Source organism: Phalaenopsis equestris, unplaced genomic scaffold (genome assembly GCF_001263595.1).
Source record: "Phalaenopsis equestris unplaced genomic scaffold, ASM126359v1 Scaffold000244, whole genome shotgun sequence".
Lineage (NCBI taxonomy): Eukaryota > Viridiplantae > Streptophyta > Magnoliopsida > Asparagales > Orchidaceae > Phalaenopsis > Phalaenopsis equestris.
The window spans coordinates 49,394-67,953 of NW_018164686.1; the positions used below are offsets into that span (position 1 = coordinate 49,394).

An 18,560-nucleotide genomic window follows, 5' to 3' on the forward strand; every position below is an offset into this window, starting at 1 on the left:
AGGGAGGGAGGGAGGGAGGGAGGGCACATCTACTTATCTGTGGATGTTATCAATGTATAAGGATTACTAAATACTGTTGCAATGATGGCCTTAGTTCTACATCTATCATGCTTTTGCAAAGAAAAACAATATCTCCATCATTCTTATTTTTTAATTATTAATGTTACTTGCTTTGGCTTTATTAATTAATTTAATTTTTGCAGTTTAACTCTATTGTTTATTAGGATTGCCTGCTATTCCTGCATGTTTCAGGTGGTGGCATCTCTTCTCCAAGAATTTGCTTTGCTTTGTTTTGTAGGTCAGAGTAGTAGATGTCCCAGGAGTCTCAATGGAGCTTTGTGGTGGAACACACGTTACCAATACTTCCGAAATCCGTGGCTTTAAAATAATTTCTGAGCAGGGTATTGCTTCCGGAATCCGGCGTATCGAAGCTGTTGCCGGTGAAGCCTTTATCGAATATGTTAATGCACGTGATAGCTACTTGGGAAACTTATGTTCTATGCTCAAAGTATGTCTGTGTTTTTTCTTCTTCTTCAACATCATTAAACCTATCTAATTAGTTTTATGAATTCTTTTTTTCTGTTCTTTCTTGCTGAGTGTGCCTATGGGACCACAGAAATGGAAGATTCATATGATTTACATATCTAACACCGGCATTTACATTTATTACACTTAGGGTCTGTTTGGCCTGTTGCAGCTTATCCAACTTATCCTCAACTTATCCCGATAATCTGCTGATCAGCTGACTGAGCGTTTGATTTGTGCATTTGGAAAACAGATGTTTCTGGATTAATGACCATTATGACATGCAACAATTGTGATGTTTGCAATAGAAGTGCAAGGACTACACATTTAATATTTAAACACCAATAAAATCACTTCATAACCGTACAAAAAAAAGATATATATCTCACTTAAGAGTGAGTATCAAGGGACCGTATAAAAAAGAAAAAAAAATATATTAAAATTACAATTAAAAGTATAATAATATTCATTTTAAAGTACAGAAGAAGCATGTTACAAGCAACGTCGTCCGGTTGGGATGCCATCGAACCCCAAGCAACGTTGTCCGATTGGGATGCCATCGAACCCCAAGCAATGTAGTTCGCTTGCGATGCCATTGAACCCCGCTCACTATATACAGTAGAATCAGGCGGACTGTTCGCCAACCTGAAGAACTCACACCTATTCAGACCGTCTTCTCACCGCGGGCACCTGTAGAACTGTCACTTGTAGTTATGTGACCGACATGACATGAGTAACAAAGACGAAAGTCCGCAGCGGCTTAGCAGTCGCCCGGAGTTCCCCGAAATCATGAAGCTCAGCTTATTACAATTATTCAAGGGAAAACACGTTAGCCATAAAATTAGATGAAATAAAAAAAGCGCTGAAATTGAAAATAAGAAACAATATTGCGTAAAGAAACGAAAATCTGATCAAAAGAAAAATAGCAGGCGCGAGTACGAAAAAAAACAAGCCCACGAGAAAAATACATAAAAAACTCAATTATAAACTAAAGAAAAGGCAATCACCAGAAATTTTCAAATCCAAAAAATGTAAGAAACAAAAATATACTAAACATAAAATGAAAAAAAATAGCGGGTGTGAGGCCTCAGAGAAGTAACTAACTAACCAACGAGTCTGTCACAACATGTAGACTATAGACTTTGTAAAAAATGAGTTCTTGGTTGTCTTTAACTCATGTGGGACCAACGTCCAGTGCCATGTGTGCATATCACAAAAAAAGGTCATCCAATACATCCTTATATACCAATGCACCGACAAGAAGAAAGAACCTTGGTGCATTCATTAGGATTTCACATGCAACACCAACGGGTAACCCACGGCCTGTGGCACATATGTATATCACCAAAAAAGATCATCCACATGGATCCTCATAAACTGAAACACTAACAAAAATAGAGGATTCTGGTTGCCTTTATCAGGATTTCACGTGTACCACTAAAACAATGACGAACTGGCTATCCATAAGAACTCATAAGGTCATATGTTTCGTCACTAACCAAAACAAAACACCACTAGGAAAAAAGCCACCAAAAGATAACACTCGTATTGATAGTAAAGTAAAGCACCACTAGAAAAATAACATAACCTAATATAGAAAAACTTTTGAAGGATAAAACACAAGCCACCATAAACACAACTCACACACCCAAAAACAGGAGAGCACACCCAAGCCACCATAAACACCACTCACATCCCTCACACACCCAAAAACAGGAGAGCACACCCAAACCACCATAAACACCTCTCACATCCACCACCAACTCACACACCCAAAGCCATGAGAGCACACCCAAAGCTATGAGAGCACACCCAAGCCACCATAAACACGACTCACATCACCACACACAAACACACCTCACACATCCACCACCAACTCACACACCCAAAGCCAGGAGCACACACCCAAGCCATCTCACACATCCACCACAACCAATCCACCACACACAAGCACACCTCACACATCCACCGCCTACTCATACACCCAAAGCCAATTCATGAAGAACACCAAGCTAGCCAACGTGCCAGGAAACCGAGCTGCACTATGCCGAAAAACCAAGCAAGCCAACGTGCCAAAAAAACACAAAAGGTAGAAAAAATGAAAAGGACCTACACTTTCGCAAAAAAACAGGTCAGCCAACGTCCACCACAACCAATCCACCTCACACAAGCACACCTCACACATCCACCAACAACTCACACACCCAAAGCCAATTCATGAAGAACACCAAGCCAGCTAACGTGCCAGGAAACCGAGCTTGAACCAATCCAAAAAACCAAGCCAACCAACGTCCCAAGAAACCACAGAAGAAAAAATGAAACCGAGCTACACTGTGTCAAAAAACCAAGCCAGCCAACATGCCAAATAAACACAAAAGGCAGAAAAAATGAAAAGGAGCTGCACTTTTGCAATCCCCAATATAAAACAGTGCATCAAGCCAAAGAGACCCAATCAAAATACCAATTCATCCATATTCTTCACAGAATGCTTGTCAGTACTAACACAAAACAGGGAAACCAAATCAAAGAAATAAAAAATGTCAATCCTTCAATTTGCTTGAAAGAATGCTTGCTACCACTCACACAAAACCAATTCATAAAGAACACCACAAAAGTTACAGAGAACCACCTTACCGGATCCCAGAAAGGAGAAAAGAGAAGGAGACCTTACTGGATCGCAAAGAGGAGAAAAGAGGAGACCTTACCGGATCGCAGAGAGGGGAAAAGCGAAGGAGAATCTCAACAGAGAGATCCAGGGGATGAGAGCAGAGAAGACAAACCTAGGGCACGGGATGAGGATCACAGAGGAAGAAGGAGAATTGCAACAGATAGATCCAGGAATCGCAGCTAGGGCACGGGATGTCGCTGGGGTAATATCGCAAAAGTTAAAAAGATACACGGGTCGCGGGCTTCAACCCGCGGGCGATGTCTAATAGATAAGATACACGTGTATTCTCGAACGCACGCCAACCGCACAAAACAAACATTCCCAGTGCGTTTTGCAAACACATAAGCAGCCCCAAACGTACCTTTAGTTGTCAGAAAGCTATGCATAAAAATGTGTATTTCACTTTTAAAAAGCAAGTAAAAGTGATAGTAAAGATTTGAGAATTATGCATCTAATATAGAAGTTTAGGTGTTTAGATATGCCAATGCATAAGAATTGTGTGGTACATGTAAATGTCCCTTTTCCCTTACAAGCAATATTTTTGGTTTCTCTCTTCAAGTCTCATACACATCGTCTGCTTCTTTTGCCAGGTAAGAGCAGAAGATGTTGCTGCTCGAGTGGAAAGCATCTTGGATGAGCTAAGAGCATCGAGGAATGAGGTTTCGACACTCCAAAACAAATTGGCGATGCTGAAAGCATCTGCTGCCAAGGAGAAGGCCATCACTGTCGGAACATCTAATATCAGGTGATTATGAATATGTGAAATTTACAATTCTTATGTATATACATACCTCACATCTAAACTTTCATATTTACCTACACTGCATTTTGGTGCTTCAAACCTATGCATGAAAAAGTGTATTTCACTTTTAATAAGTGATAACATTGCTATTTTTAATGCAATATTAAAATTTTGAGTGCTATATATATATAAATATGAAAGTTTAGGTGTGAGATATATAAATACATAAGAATTGTGTGCCGTACCCCGAATATGAATATTTATAACCCAACACACTTCCCTTTTACTCCCAACCTTAACTTTGCACAACTATATTTAAATCAAATATGAATGTTTCTCAGATTTATCATCGAGAACATGGGCGACACGGACTTTGATGCGCTTAAGAGTGCAGCTGAGTTCCTGATTGATTCGCTGCAAGATCCTGCAGCTGTGGTTTTGGGGTCATGCCCGGGCGAAGGGAAGGTGAGTTTGGTTGCAGCATTTAGTCCTGGTATTATTGGGATTGGACTCCATGCTGGGAAATTCATAGGAAGCATAGCTAAGATTTGCGGAGGCGGCGGAGGTGGAAGGCCTAACTTCGCTCAGGCAGGTGGAAAGAAACCTGAGAATTTGCCGGATGCGCTCGAGAAAGCTCGATCAGAGCTCATCGCTGCTTTCACTGATATGAAATAGGTGAAATTTGGAGTAAAGTTGCAATTCAACTTATCTTGCATTATTGTTCATGATGTCCTGAAGATTTATGTGGTTTCAAAGTTATTGCTCAGTGTAACATATATAAAATATAGTATAATATCATATTACCCATAGTTTGTGTACATTTGCAGTATGCGTTTGTGTTAGATTGATCAACTCTTCTGTGAATATTTGAAGTGAATTTGAACTGGAAAGAGTTATACAATCAAACTTTGAGTTGCATAAGAAATTTTCGATATTAATGCATGTATTGTCATAAAATTGCTTAAATCATCATTGATCCTACCCCTCCTATGTATTAACTGAGCAATTCCACATATTGCAAATAAGACCATGAAAGTCTTAAGAAAACTTGATTCTGAACGTCATACCACCCGATTCCTATGTAATTACGTATTTAACACTGAAATTTTAATTTCTGAACGTCGCCTTTCCTATGCACGAAAAAGTGTTTCATTTTGAAAAGTCAAATGATATTTTTTATGTGGTATGTGTTGTATTTTATGGTGTTTTTTAATTAGCGGTACTATGATTTTTTGACTTTATTTACTTGTATGTTTAGCCTTCTATAAAAGAGACTTAAGGGTCTGTGAGAGCTGCCTGGTGAGAACTCTCGAGTTGTAATCTTAAGTCATTTTTCTCTCTTTCATTCGGTGCTAGTGGAATCTCTCCCCATGGATGTAGGTGAATTAACTTAACATCAACAAAAACAATAACAATGCCTTAATCCCACTACGTGGGGTTAGCTACATGAATCCTTTTTCTCCATTGCGTCCTATTTAGTGTCATATTTTCATTTAGTTTTAGTAAATTAAGATCATTTTTAATACAATAAGCACAAGTCTTCCTAGGTCTACCTCTGCCTTTCTTAACACAAGTCAAATCTAAAACATCTACTCTCCTAATCGGATCATCAGATGGTCGACGTAAATTTTTTGTTTTTGCATCAAATTAACTTAACATCGAATTATATAAATCTTTTGTGTTTGATTGTTGTGTGAATTCACACACTTCCTCATTGTTTTTGCATAACAATTAGTATCAGAGCGTGTGGTTTTTGCTTTGAGAATCAACGACAATAATTGGATCGTGTGTCTTGGCATTGATAAAAGCATATCCAGTAGTGTTGCTAGCGATCTTCGCAGCAGGTCGTTCGACGTGCTTTGCTGGTAGATTTGACGGTTGCGGCGATAATCTCGATGGCATTGTCATTGCTCGAAGAGCCTATCCGGTGAGCTTTGTCTGGGGGTAGGCCGGAGGTGGTTCCGATGAGGTTTGGTGCGGAATAGGCAAAGGAAAGTAAACTTATGGTTTAGCTTGCGTGGGAGCCAAATAGACAAGACTTTTATTTCCTTCTAGATTTACGTCATAGGAAATGAAACTTTTATTTCCACAAGAGGAATATCCCTTTAAAAAAAGAAAAGAAAAAAAGGAGGGTTTTTTTTTTCTGAAATTTATTTTTCAGATAATATATTTTTTTTTTTTCCAGGTATTTTGTTTGACTATTTTTTTCTAGGAAAGAGATTCTGCTAGTGGTAGACATGAATGATAAATGATGGCTAGGTCATCAACACCCCCTATGATAGTAAAAAAGTCAATTCATTAGGTGGTTGCACATCCTGTCAAAATTAATGTGACAAAATTTGATCGCAAATGAAACTTTGGCTCATGGAGATATGAGGTGATGCATGCATTGTTTTCTCTAGATCTGGAGGAAGTATTTGATAGCGAGGAATGTACTGAAGAAATGTTGGTTGAAGATGAATAGGAGAGCTTGTGGCTTAATATGAAATTGTTTGACCCAGGAGATCAAATATGGGGTGATGATGGAGACTTCTGCAGGGAAATTGTGGAGGATGCTGGAGAACAAATATCTCTTAAAGAGCGTGGAGAATTGTCTACATATTAATCGTCGACTCTATAAATTTTTAGATAAGACGGGGAGTTACTATTGATGGGCACTTGAATGACTTCACAAAACTATTGACAGATCTGTTAAATTTGGATGAGGAGGTTGTATATGAAAACAAGATGCTTTTTCTATTGAATTTGCTCCCGAATAAGTACTAAAACTTCACTATGACACTCATTCATAGGAAAGAGGTTTTGAATTATAGCGAATTGACTACGACGCTGTTAAATCATTTCTTCCGTCGAAGAGACAAGGAATCCGCAAAAATGGAATCGGTTGAGATACTTACACTCCAACGTGACAGATCCGATAAGAAGAAGAATTTGACAAAAAAATGTGGCAGCGATGACACTTCTCAAAAGTGGGGCAAGTATCATAGGCGTAGTTAGGAAAAATCAGTGTGCTTACTTTTGAGAGACTACTCATTAGAAGAAAGATTGTTTGAAGCTGAAGGAGAAGGAAAATAAATTTGCATATGAGGCAAAAGCAAATTTCATTATCGAAAGATGTGAAGAGGAGAATTTAAATGTATCATTATCTGTTGTATTTCACAGTTTGTTTACAGATGATTCATATTGAATTCTGAACACAAGTGTTATCTATCATATTTGTCCTCATCTACGATGGTTCTGCACGTATAAGGAGTTGGATAGCAGTGCAGTGACTATGGACAACGATTAAACTTGTCGTACTATTAGTTTTGGGAGTATCTTTATGAGGTTGCATGATGTTACAGTGAGAGAGCTGACTGTTATTAAATATGTTCAAAATATCAGGAAGAACTTGTTGTCAGTTGAAGCTTTAGAGTCCAAGGGCTATAAGGTCGTTATTGAGGCAGGAGTTCTGAGGATATGTTGTGGAGAAATGACTTTTATGAAGGGAGTTTGTCATCATAATCTTTACTATCTTCAGGGTAGTACAATGACTGAAATGACTGTTGTTGTTAATAATTCTTCTAATGCCATTATGTTGTGGCATATGCGGCTAGCTCATGCTTGAGAGGCTTCACTTCAGGCTTTGGTGAAGAAATGATTGATCAAAAGAGCGAGCACTTATAAGATAGATTTCTATAAACATTGTGTGTCTGACAAGAAGACACAAGTATTTATTGGGACTGTCATCCAAAATACAAAAGGTTTTTTACAGTATGTTCAAACAGATATTTGGGGTCTGAGGAGGAAAACATCAATCAACGGGTGGAGAAACTGTCTCTTTTATTAATTATTATTTCAGGTATGTTTGGATGTACACCATGAAGCGCAAAAACAATATGCTGGAAATTTCATAACTTTGAAGAAGTGGATTGAGACTCGTACTGGTAAAAAGATTTGGTGTATTAAATTAGACAATGAGGGCGAATACACTTCAGATGTGTTCTTGCAAAGTGCCAAAGAGCTAGAATAGAGCACCACTTCACTGTCCGAGAAACACCACAACAAAATGGGGTGACAGAGAGGATGAATCACACTTTGATAGAGAAAGTTTGGTGTATTTTTTTCTAATGTTGGGTTGGATGGAATCTATTGGGTCAAGGTCATAGAATATGCTAGTCACTTGATGAACCATCTACCTTCTACAGCTATTGAGAAGAAGACCCTAAAGGATATGTGGTCGGGGCATCTTGCTAGAGATTATGATGACATGAGAGTGTTTGAGTGTCCAACTTACTAACACGTGCATAATGATAAACTGAAACCACGAGCAAATAAGGTGATCTTCATTGGTTTTAGGCGTGGAGTCAACGGCTTTAAGCAGTATGATTAGAAAGAAAGGAAGATTGTCGTTAGTAGAGATGTAACATTAGATGAGGTAAGCTTTTTAAAAGATTAATACTCGAAGTGGGTGAAGAGTTCAACTGGGACCACAAATATGCAACAGAATTTGGAGTTTCATGCAACTCCATTTGTTCCATAGAGTTTGTCTACTATGACTCAAACTTTTGAATCAGATACAACTCATGAGGTATTTGTTGATATTACTTAAGAGAAGGTGGAAGAACTTGTTGAGGATGACATTCCTGATTACAAGGAGCAGGACGAGGTAGCAGAATGTCCCAAAATAAGCTTGGTTGAGGGATCACATTGCATTTGCATTTTCAGTCATAGAGACAAGAATTCTTTGTCACTACAAAGAAGCAATGGAGAGCCCAGACAGTGATATTTGGAGAGCGACAATGATGAAGAGATGGAGTCTCTTTGGAAGAATGATACTTGGAGGTTGGTGAAGCTGGTGTGAGGTACAAGGCAAAATTAGTATCGAAAGGCTCTGCACAACGAGATGAGATTAATTACGACGAAGTGTTCTCCCCAGTAGTCAAGCATCTCTCAATTCATGTTCTCTTAGAACTTGTAGCACAATGCGGTCTGATCTTGGAACAACTTGATGTGAAGACTACATTCCTACACAAAGAATTGCAAGAGGAGATCTACATCTTGCAGCCGCCTGGAGATGGAGCTTAAAAAAGATTTGTTTGCAAGCTAAATAATTTTTTGTATGGGTTGAAGCAGTCACTATGATAATGATATAAAAAATTTGATCAATTCATGACTGGACATGAGTACACGAGGAGCCAGTAAGATCATTGTGCATATTTCAAGAAGCTGACCAACGATGAGTTCATTTACTTTCTTTTATATGTTGATTGCATCTGTCGGTCAGATTGGGGTTGATAAGATGAAGAATCAACTGTCTGAAGCTCATAGAATTCTTGGCATAGAGATTCTCATGGACAAGTCAGTCGGAAAGGTTTGAATTTCGTAATAAGTTTATGTTCGGAATGTGTTGAAGAAATTTGGGAATGATGACTCAAGTAAGGCAATGAGTCTACCATTTTCATTTCACTTTCAGTTGAGTTTTGATCGGTTTCTTGAAGATGATCAGGAAAGGAAAGATTTGTGATTGGTTTCTTATGCTAGTGTAGTAGGCAGTCAGATGTATGTCATGGTTTGTATTTTACTAGACATTGCACTAATAGTTGGTGTTGTGAGTAGGTTCATGCATGATCCAGAAATGAGTCATTGTTGTGAAGAGTATTCTAAGGTATTTGAAGGGTGCATTTGATGTTGGTTTGGTGTTTGAGAGACGATCATTTAATGTAGAAATGTATGTAGGCTACACTGACTCATACTATGCAAGTGATATGAATAGGTAGAGATCTACAACTAGTTATATATTCACATGGGTAAGAGGTACAATCAATTGGAGGTCAGTTATTCAGTCTATTGTTGTTTTGTTTACTACAAAAGCTGAGTACATGACCATCACGGAGACGATGAAAGAAGCTTCATGGATGCAGGGCTTATTGTATGACTTGGTAGTTGATTAGAAGTCTCAGATAATGTTTTGTGACATTCAAAGTGTAATACTATTGACTACAAATCCAGTTCATCATACTTGTACCAAGCACATTGATGTAAGGTACTATTTTGTTTGAAACCTGATTGAAGAAGACAAGTTTCTATTGAAGAAGATAGATACAAAGAATAATATATCAAACATGCTCACCAAGGTACTACCAGTCCAGAAGTTCACCTACTGTAGAAGCTTATTGAACATCTGAACTCAGGACTGATTGCCCGGAAGGGCATTTTAAAAAACTAGTGAGGTTTGATCCATTCGGAAGGGGAGGTACGTAAGCAAATATCTTAGTGCAACTAAATTAAAGTTTGGAGCTCATTTGATCATCTCTCACTTATATGAAAATAAGAGATGATGTGGAGATTGTTGTATTTTATGGTATTATTTTAATTAGGGGTTATCTGATCTTTTGACTTTGTTTACTTGTATGGCTTATTCATCCTTCATAAAAGAGACTTAAGGGCTTATGAGATTTGCGTTGTGAGAAGTGTTGAGTAGTAATCTCAAGTCATTCTTCTTTCTCCCATCCGGTGCTAGTGGAATCTCCTTCCCCGTGGACGTATGCGAATTAAACTAACACCGAACCACATAAATCTTTTTTATTTGATTGTTGTTGTGTGAACTTTTACGCTTTCACATTATTTTCATACAACAATATGAATGTTTTCGGTGACGTAAAAAAAATAAATAAATGTAAAGTACATCATTAGATATGTAAATGCAAAAACAATTGGATGGCATGTATGTAAATGCCCCTAAAAAATATGCTAGCATTGTACTCTCATTTCTAATATTTTTAAAATTTAAATTGGAGGGATAAATATAGTCTTACACATTGTTTCTTATAGAACTAATCTTTAATATAAAAATGTTGTGGGGGTGTAGCTCATATGGTAGAGCGCTCGCTTCGCATGCGAGAGGCACGGGGTTCGATTCCCCGCACCTCCAATAACTGCTATTTCGTTTTTGTTTTTCTTATTTATTTAATTTTGAATTGATAAAGATTATACTTTGGAAAGTCTAAGAAGAAAGAACAACGATTTCAATATGTCAGTCAGCGCGCATAGCTATAGTTAAGAAAAGAATATAAAATATAATTTGCACAACCAAATAGAAGAAGCTAACTATTTGTTCTGAAATCATGTAATTTTCAAGTGCTTATTTTCATAATCAATAGGCTTTTCAGGTGTTTTAACTCACCCATCAATGAATCAAATTTGAACCAATTTTATTCTATTGATACTTTCAATATTTATATGGATGAAAATTGGCAAGAAAATTATAGTATTTCATTAAGGGGGCTTTACACCAACTCTCAGAAGTTGATGTTGAGTCCTTGTCCTCATAGAGAGGAATGTCGATGGCCCTTACATCTTAAATAGGAGGAGAATAGGTAAATCAGAGGATGGTCGTGCTTCCGTTCAAGGAGGGGCTTATATCCAACAAGCAAGAGAGAGTAAGTTTGTGTATGTTTTACAAATTTTGTTCAGTTAAAGGTTGTTCTGAATTATCCGGTGTTTTAAATATTATTGGGTATAGGAAAAGCTTTCATGTGGGTAATTTGAGCTTTTATTTTTGGACAAATTATATTAATTTGAGTTGATATTAAAGTTGAGAGATTCAAGATGCAACGTTTATTCAAAGAAGTGCCAAAGTGGATAATAAGATCAAATTAGTTCAGATTTGATTTGATGAATTGAGGAATTAAATTAAAAAAAAAATGAAAAAAAAATATGAATTAATAAACCTAAAGAGTAATATTAGTGACTATTTTGCAATAGTATAGAAAAGGACAAGAATATATAATGGTTATTTATATGTCATTATAATAAACCTAAATTAAAAGAAAAATAGACAAACTATCATATTCTCATTGCCAACAATATTTGCATTGTTATAAACTACAATCGTTAAGATTAAGTTTCTCTTTTTAAGAAATTGACAAAAGTGATGTACCTTCAGAAACTAGCTCCATGCTACTCTCATCAACAAAGTTAGGGCACACATCTTTTCTATCAGCGCACTTCCAAGTTAAGCATATATAGTCTCTATTACATCATTTATCAATAAGTCAACATTGACACCTCTTAGTTTTGCAAGTTGAGCTTTTTGAGCAGAAGAAGCGAATATGTGCATCCGTGTTACTAATAATGTTTTGATCTTTATAATAGATCAACTTTTCTATTTGTTGTATTTTTATGAAATTCAAATCTTTTTTTAATCAAACCCATCATCTTATATGTCAAGTTTGTCTTTTGAGTCCAATGCATCCATATGGACTGAAATTTTCTTACTTTTTTGTGGAACTTGTATAAAAGATTGACAAGATAAACAATAATTATAAGCCAGCATCCAATTTTTTATAAATATTTAACTTAGGTTTAAATTATGTCTCAACATTAAGAATTAAAATTAGATAAATACTTGATTGTATAAAGTGGGTTCAATAATTGATAAAAAAACTACAAGATGATATTCTTATGAAGAGCAAGAAGAGCACAAATTACATTTAGCATTTAACTTTAATAAGGAATAGAAAACCAATTTTAATAGATTTGTGTGTTTTTTCAACATGTCGACCTCATCACATGGCTTCCTATTGCATCCTGATTCAATCTTCGAAATTGTGCATCAGCTTTAACTAATCTAGTAATATATTAAGAAGTAGAATTCTAGAAAGATATATGGTTCTTTTGGGGCGGCCGTGCGGTGTCGGTGCGGCACTGCACCACAGACTTTGTCGGTTTGGGTAAACTGTGTTTTGATAATTTTTTCAAAAAGCTACCGTTGAAATTTGTGTTTTCCTACCGGTCATCACTAGATACGGTGGCAACTTTCTAGCCGCGATTTAACTTTTTCAAAAAAAAAAAAAAATGTAATAGCCACCGCAGCTTTTTAAATATTAGATTATTTTTAAGCAGCTTCACAACTGTTTTTTAATAAGTTGTAGCTGCCCCCAAACAGACTCATAAAACTATGAAAAGAGAAAACGCTACACAAAGAATCAAAATCCATTAGAAGCTTTACCCTTAGCATTTCTTGTGAAAAAAGAATTACTAATGATTCAATTGGGAAATTTTATTTTCTTAAACTTAGCACATTAGAAGCAATCAATTCAAAGTTAATGTTTCTTAAGCTACTAAGCTTCTTTGAAGAATTAAAGATATATAGGAGCCTAGAGTTACTAAGAGAAAGAAAATGCTTATCTTAAACAATTAAAGAAAACTTCAAGTGGGATCACCGCTTCTCAATCATTACTATGCTGGGTACTATCGCTCGGTCGCTGCCACTATTGTGGTACACCATTCTTGTTGTCAGATCAATATCTCTCAGCCGTCACTGCCATCATCATGATATGTTGTCATTGTCAATTTGACATTGAAAAAACACCATCTTTTAGTGATCACTACTATTATCATTGGATCATTGTTGTCTAGCAACCACCACCATCAGTGACAATGAAATCCAAATTGCTATCACACTACTCTTATTATTGGTCTTCCATTGTTATAGATGAGTTACTGTCCCTAATATTTTTTATCACTTCTCTAATAAATATAAAGTTAGTTTCCCTCACTATTATAATATTATTTACGTTGTTCAAGAGCACACAAAAGCTTATAACATACATATGAATACTGGAATCGTTTCAACTAAACTAGATAACGTGGTATTTTCCCTCCTAGTTTTTCCATGTAATAACCCTGATGTCTCTTCTAATAGCTTTTCTTCTACCTGGGCATATGCGTTGAATTTTTGTATACTGTTAAGACGTTAATATATCTCTATCGCCGCAAATTCTTAAGAAAAAGAAAATTATATTAAATTTTGTATTTTATCTATTTTCTTAATTTTGAGTGTTAATGTAAACCTCAAATTTTAATAACCCACCAACCATACTTCCACTTTTTATCCTTTTAAGGTAGTAAATTTTTTCCCCTCCTATATATATAAAAAAAAAAACACAGAAAATTAAGTTAATGTGATTCATAATTGAAGAAATACATCATTATTTGTTTTATTGGAGAAATACACTGACAGAAATTTTGGGACAAAATCAAATCAAAATGAACTCCTTCCTTTCATAAATTGCTTATGGACTTTATATCATTTGACATGGTTTGACCATATTCAAATTAAAATATGTATTTCTCAAATATTGTTTAAACATGATTAAAATTAAATTTAGAACGATGTTTCAAAACGTAATATTGAACTTATTAGGTTGTAAGAGGGGAGCCACAAAAACCCCATTTTACATAAAAGAGTCATCATATTCATAGATGATAAATTATAATATTATCTTTATTTTAAAAAGGGTTAGTACATGATTTCTTAGTTTGCGTCCGAGAAAAATTCGGTCGTCAGAGGACAGTCGGCTATCTGAAAAAAGTCAGTCGTCGAAGAAAAAAGGTAGTCTGATTCGACGGGATCAAACTGCAGGTGTGATTTTGAAGACGATTACTTTGATAAGCATCATTACATTTTCAAGCAATACACTAAATATTTTTTTAAATAAAATAAATTACTAAAATTACAGTAATCCGGCCTCAATGCATGAAAATTTTCAAGATGAAAATAGATGATCCATAATAAAATAAAAAATTTTAATTATTAATTTTCCATCACTTACACTTTAGAATCAAAATAAAATAAAATAATCCATAATAAAAATAATCAATTCTTGAGCTCATATTTTTCAAAATAAAACTTTTCAATAATTATTTCTTGAGCTCATATTTTAAAAAAAAATTATTATTAATATTATTATCATTTTTTTATTCTTTTATAAAAAAAAATGAACGCCTATCTCGGACAGGTGGAGCTGACGTGGAGCCGACACGCTTATAGAAAATATCTCCCGATAAATATTATTTATTTATTTATTTTATAAAAATATTATTATTCATTGTATCAATTATCTCCTCGTTCCCGTCCATCTTGCAATCTCTCTCTATCCGTTCCACACAGAACCCCAATGGGTACCACCGCAGCTCTCTGCTCTCTCCTCACTCCCTCTCTTCTTCCGCCCGCTATAAATCTAAATCCCTCCTTCCTCCGCCTCCTCCCTAAATCCCTCTCTTCCTCCTCCTTTTCGATCACCTGTAAGGCGAGCATTCGATCCCATTTCCATCTCACTTTTCTCAACCCCTTAATCCACTGAACCTTTTGACGCATAATTTCAGAAACGGATGGTGATTCGATTTTGCTGTGAAGAAGATGATCCGAGTACGATTTCATCTTCGATTAGGGGTTCTGAGAGGAGGCTGGTGGTTAATGGCCGCACCGTCCTGTCTTCCGTGCCGGAAAATGTGATTTCGAGCTCCGTTGTCAGGTCCGGTACTGTGGAGGGCGTGTTTCTTGGAGCGCATCTCGCTGAGTCCAGCTCCCGCCATGTTTTTTCTCTCGGAATCCTCAGGTTCTGCGTTTTTTTATATTTCTGCTGAATTTGTTGATTTGGGAGTTTCATATTTGGGAGATTTTGTGATTCTGTAAAGAAACTGGAGTTGGAGTTGTGGTTTTGTTGTTTTGGAAATCGGAACGAGTTTTAGTTTGTTATAATTTGCTCAGAAAACTGTTCGTCTCATTATAACAGATCTGGATCTGAACAATGAAGCAAGTAGCTGATCAGGAAAAGCATCAGCAAATTCTTGATTGATAACTTCGATTTTATGAGATTTTATTATGTTATTTTTAGGATATTACGCCAAACAGCTCGATTATGTTGAATTCAGTAAATTAAAAATCAAGTACTATATAAGTCAAGTGACGTCGAATTTTGTTCTACTCATTCACTTCACTATTATAAAACATAGGAGGATATGTATTTAAATATCTAACACTTGGAATTTTTATCAATATTTAGTGAAAATAAATTGTGCCAAACAGTTTTTGGATTTCTAAATTTAGATTTAGAAAATTTAGTAACTCCCACTTAGCTAAATTCCGGTTGAAGCCAATCAGCTCCTTGTCATATTGATGCACGATTTATGATGAATTCAGGGAAGCGAGATTCATGGCGTGCTTCCGCTTCAAGCTATGGTGGATGGCGCAAAAGATGGGGAACAGAGGAGCAGAGATACCCTGCGAAACACAATTCCTACTTGTGGAGAACAGGCCAGAGAACGAAGAGAACACGGACACCTCATACTCCGTCTTCCTTCCCATCCTCGAAGGCCCCTTCCGAGCTTCCCTTCAAGGAAACCCTAACGATTTCTTGGATCTATGCATCGAAAGTGGCGACGCAGAGATCTGCACTGCCGACTTCTCCCACGCCGTCTTCGTCGGCACCGCCGTCTCCGACCCCTTCGCTGCAATCACCGGCGCAGTTCGCGTCGTCAAATCCCATCTCAAAACCTTTCGCCTTCGTGAGGAGAAGCGCGTTCCGGCGATCGTTGATTTTTTCGGATGGTGTACCTGGGACGCCTTCTACCAGGATGTCACTCAATCCGGCGTCGAAGCCGGTCTTCACAGTCTCATCTCCGGCGGCGCGCCACCGAAATTTGTCATCATAGACGATGGCTGGCAATCCGTTGAATCCGATAAAGCATCTCCGAAGGAAAACTCATTGCCCCGGCTTATTGGGACTAAAGAGAATAACAAGTTCGAGAGTATGAAATCCATGGTTTCGAGGGCGAAGGAGAAGTATGGGCTCAAATACGTTTATGTTTGGCACGCGCTCGCCGGATATTGGGGCGGAGTTCAGCCTGGAGCGCAAGGAATGGCGGATTTCAAGTCAACCATACAGTACCCAAAGATCTCACCTGGTGTTGCAGAGAACGAGCCATGGATGAAATCAGATATACTCACCTTGCAAGGCCTTGGGTTAATGGACCCCAAGAGTGTTCACAAGTTCTACAATGAGTTACACAGCTATCTCGCAGTCATCGGCGTTGATGGGGTCAAGGTAGATGTGCAGTCCATTCTGGAAACGCTTGGCACCGGCCATGGTGGTCGAGTGGAGCTTGCGAGACAGTACCACCATGCACTCGACGCATCCATTGCGAAAAATTTTCGTGATAATGGGTGCATTGCCTGTATGTGCCACCACACTGATGCGCTCTACTGGTTAGTTTCAATCTTATTTTTCCATATTTTAGTTTTTGAGTTTTGTGTTAGGACTGTTGTATGTAGATTTGGTGTTTGATGAAATACCAGTGCGAAGCAGACAGCGGTGGTGCGAGCGTCAGATGATTTCTATCCTAGGGATCCGGTTTCACATACCATTCACATTGCGTCTGTGGCATTTAATAGCGTTTTCCTTGGGGAGTTTATGGTTCCCGACTGGGATATGTTCCATTCCCTTCATCCGGCTGGTGAGTTCCATGCGTCGGCTCGTGCTATCAGTGGCGGCCCGGTTTATGTTAGGTGAGTGCTTGGAAACTTTTTTTTCTTTTTTGTGAAAATTTGATGCCAATGAAAGTATTTATATGAAAAATGTTTGAAAGATTAACCTACATACAGTTTAATTCTTATGTATTTACATATCTAATGCGTAAACTTTAATTTTTATGTTTATGCCTCCTTACATATGGATGAAAAGGTGTATTTGATTTTTTAAAAGTTACACTAGTAGTATGTTTTATGTGATATGAAATATTTGGATCATATAATGTAAAGAAGCAAAGTTTAGGTGTTAGATATGTAAATACATAAGAATTGGGTGGTATGTATTTAAAGCCCCCTAAAGTTTTATCTATTCAATGTTTTACTTGATTAAAATTTGGTTTCTTTATCTTTTTGGTGAATACTTGTTTAATAGGGTTTTTTTTTTCATCAAAACATTTGAAATATAGCAGCTCGTCCTAGTTTATTGGTTGAGAGCTCAGTCTTCCAATTGAGAGGCCACGTGTTCGAGATTTTGCACATGAATGTGTGTGAGTTTACAATTAAGTTCACTCAAAGTCTAAAAAAAAAGGAAGATTTACATGCACACCACTCAATTCTTATATATTTTGATACTTAACACAAACTTCTTTTTACTTATATGCCACCTTATCTATGCATGAAGAGATGTATTTCACTTTTTAAAAGTTAAAATAGTGATATTTTTTGTGTGATATGATAGGTCTTGGCATTATGTACACAATTGCCCCTAAAAAAGTATGAAATTTATTGGAAACTTATGAAATTGTAAGTTCTAACCCAAAATATATTGAAACTAATGAAATTGTATTTTCATCCAGAATTCCCTTTAGTACTTAAGATATACCTGGATAATTGCTAATCAATTCTTCATACATATAAAGAAATTTGAATCTGGAAATGAAACTAAAATCAAAACTATTGCTGGCAAGTATTAATTATCCTTGTGTACATTCAAGTTTACTTGAATTCCAGTCCTAAACTTAATTGGAATGGAACAGTGATGCTCCTGGTAAACACAACTTTGAGCTCCTGAAAAAATTGGTCCTGCCTGATGGATCCATCCTTCGTGCCCGTCTGCCCGGCCGTCCCACATTGGACTGCCTCTTCACCGACCCCGCTCGTGACAACGTAACACTCCTGAAGATCTGGAATATGAACAAGTTCACCGGTGTGCTCGGGATCTACAACTGCCAAGGCGCGGCCTGGAGCTCTACCGAGAAGAAGAACACATTCCACTCCACAAACTCGATGACGCTAACCTCCACTATCCAGGGAAGCGACATCCATCTTAT

At 37.0% G+C, this 18,560-nt stretch overlaps 2 protein-coding genes and 1 non-coding gene across 6 annotated transcripts in view; all 3 read left to right on the top strand.

The window, feature by feature from the left end:
- The window catches only part of LOC110024076 (alanine--tRNA ligase, chloroplastic/mitochondrial-like), a 29,322-nt gene extending 24,566 nt beyond the window's left edge, over window positions 1-4,756 (top strand). For 3 of the 4 annotated variants that reach the window (XM_020723816.1, XM_020723818.1, XM_020723817.1), the window contains 3 exons: window positions 299-508; window positions 3,784-3,938; window positions 4,277-4,756. In XM_020723816.1, coding sequence (XP_020579475.1) covers window positions 299-508; window positions 3,784-3,938; window positions 4,277-4,610 — 699 coding nt within the window. In that variant the 3' untranslated portion in view covers window positions 4,611-4,756. Of the gene's footprint in view, window positions 1-252; window positions 509-3,783; window positions 3,939-4,276 lie in introns of those variants that run through there. The other variant, XM_020723819.1, reaches the window with a different exon arrangement.
- A 6,019-nt stretch (window positions 4,757-10,775) lies between these two features.
- TRNAA-CGC lies at window positions 10,776-10,848 on the top strand. Its single transcript has one exon. It is a non-coding gene; the product is annotated as a tRNA-Ala (tRNA).
- Window positions 10,849-14,839: 3,991 nt separating this feature from the next.
- LOC110024075 (probable galactinol--sucrose galactosyltransferase 6) lies at window positions 14,840-18,555 on the top strand (the record flags this gene model as incomplete). Its single annotated transcript, XM_020723815.1, has 5 exons — window positions 14,840-15,010; window positions 15,087-15,319; window positions 15,904-16,968; window positions 17,059-17,268; window positions 18,267-18,555. Coding segments are annotated over exons 1-5 (1,929 nt in total), but the record flags the coding sequence as incomplete, so codon positions are not given.
- Between the last annotated feature and the right edge of the window lie 5 nt (window positions 18,556-18,560).